Source organism: Nanorana parkeri, unplaced genomic scaffold (assembly GCF_000935625.1).
Source record: "Nanorana parkeri isolate BGI_ZX_2015 unplaced genomic scaffold, ASM93562v1 scaffold4386, whole genome shotgun sequence".
Lineage (NCBI taxonomy): Eukaryota > Metazoa > Chordata > Amphibia > Anura > Dicroglossidae > Nanorana > Nanorana parkeri.
This window is the reverse complement of record NW_017310649.1, coordinates 5,290-5,949: the sequence shown is the minus strand read 5'-3', so window position 1 is coordinate 5,949 and position 660 is coordinate 5,290. Positions and strand designations below refer to the sequence as shown.

General features: G+C 57.7%; 1 protein-coding gene across 1 annotated transcript in view; it reads right to left on the bottom strand.

Moving 5' to 3' along the window:
- The window catches only part of LOC108803880 (zinc finger protein 776-like), a 12,868-nt gene that overhangs the window by 8,260 nt on the left and 3,948 nt on the right, over positions 1-660 (bottom strand). The window contains exons 4-5 of the mRNA XM_018575674.1: positions 561-616; positions 167-438 (exon numbers count right to left, since the gene is read on the bottom strand). Coding sequence (XP_018431176.1) covers positions 167-438; positions 561-616 — 328 coding nt within the window. The remainder of the gene's footprint in view (positions 1-166; positions 439-560; positions 617-660) is intronic.

The following is a 660-nucleotide window of genomic DNA, read 5'->3' as shown; positions in this document are numbered from 1 at the left end:
GAGGGAGGCGGGAGGGGAGGGAGGGAAGCGGGAGGTGAGGGAGGAGTGCCGGGTGCAGACGGAGGGACGGGAGTCGCTGAGGCCGCCATTGTTATCTCTCTGATGAAGGAAGAGGACGGGAACGTTATATATACATCGACCCGGAGCCGCTCCTCTCCACACTCACCACCAGGGGGCACTCCGCCACCACCAGCCGTCTACTCCAGATCCCGCCCTCTCTGAGAATACGTGCAATGGGAGTGGCCACATGACTACTCCTCCCACTGAATAAGCCACCAGTGTCCTTGGTGTACAAAGCTGGTAACTGGTAGGGAGGATGGGGATGAGGATGGGGAAGGGGATGAGGATGGGGATGAGGAAGGGCATGAGGATGAGGATGGGGATGAGGAAGAGGATGGGGATGGGGATGAAGATGAAGATAGGGATAAGGATGGGGATCTATTACCCAGCTCAATACACAGGATCCATGGGCCAGACAAACAGGACAGATGGACCCTCCAGAAGGCCGCCGCCCCCTCCCCCATCTTACCAATGTAGCTGCACTCCTGACAGCCGGACACCAGGGGGCCCCCATCCCCCTTCTCCTCCTTCATGATGACATTCAACTCCGAGACCCCTGAGGAGAAACAACAATTATCCTACTGACAACCTACACCAAGC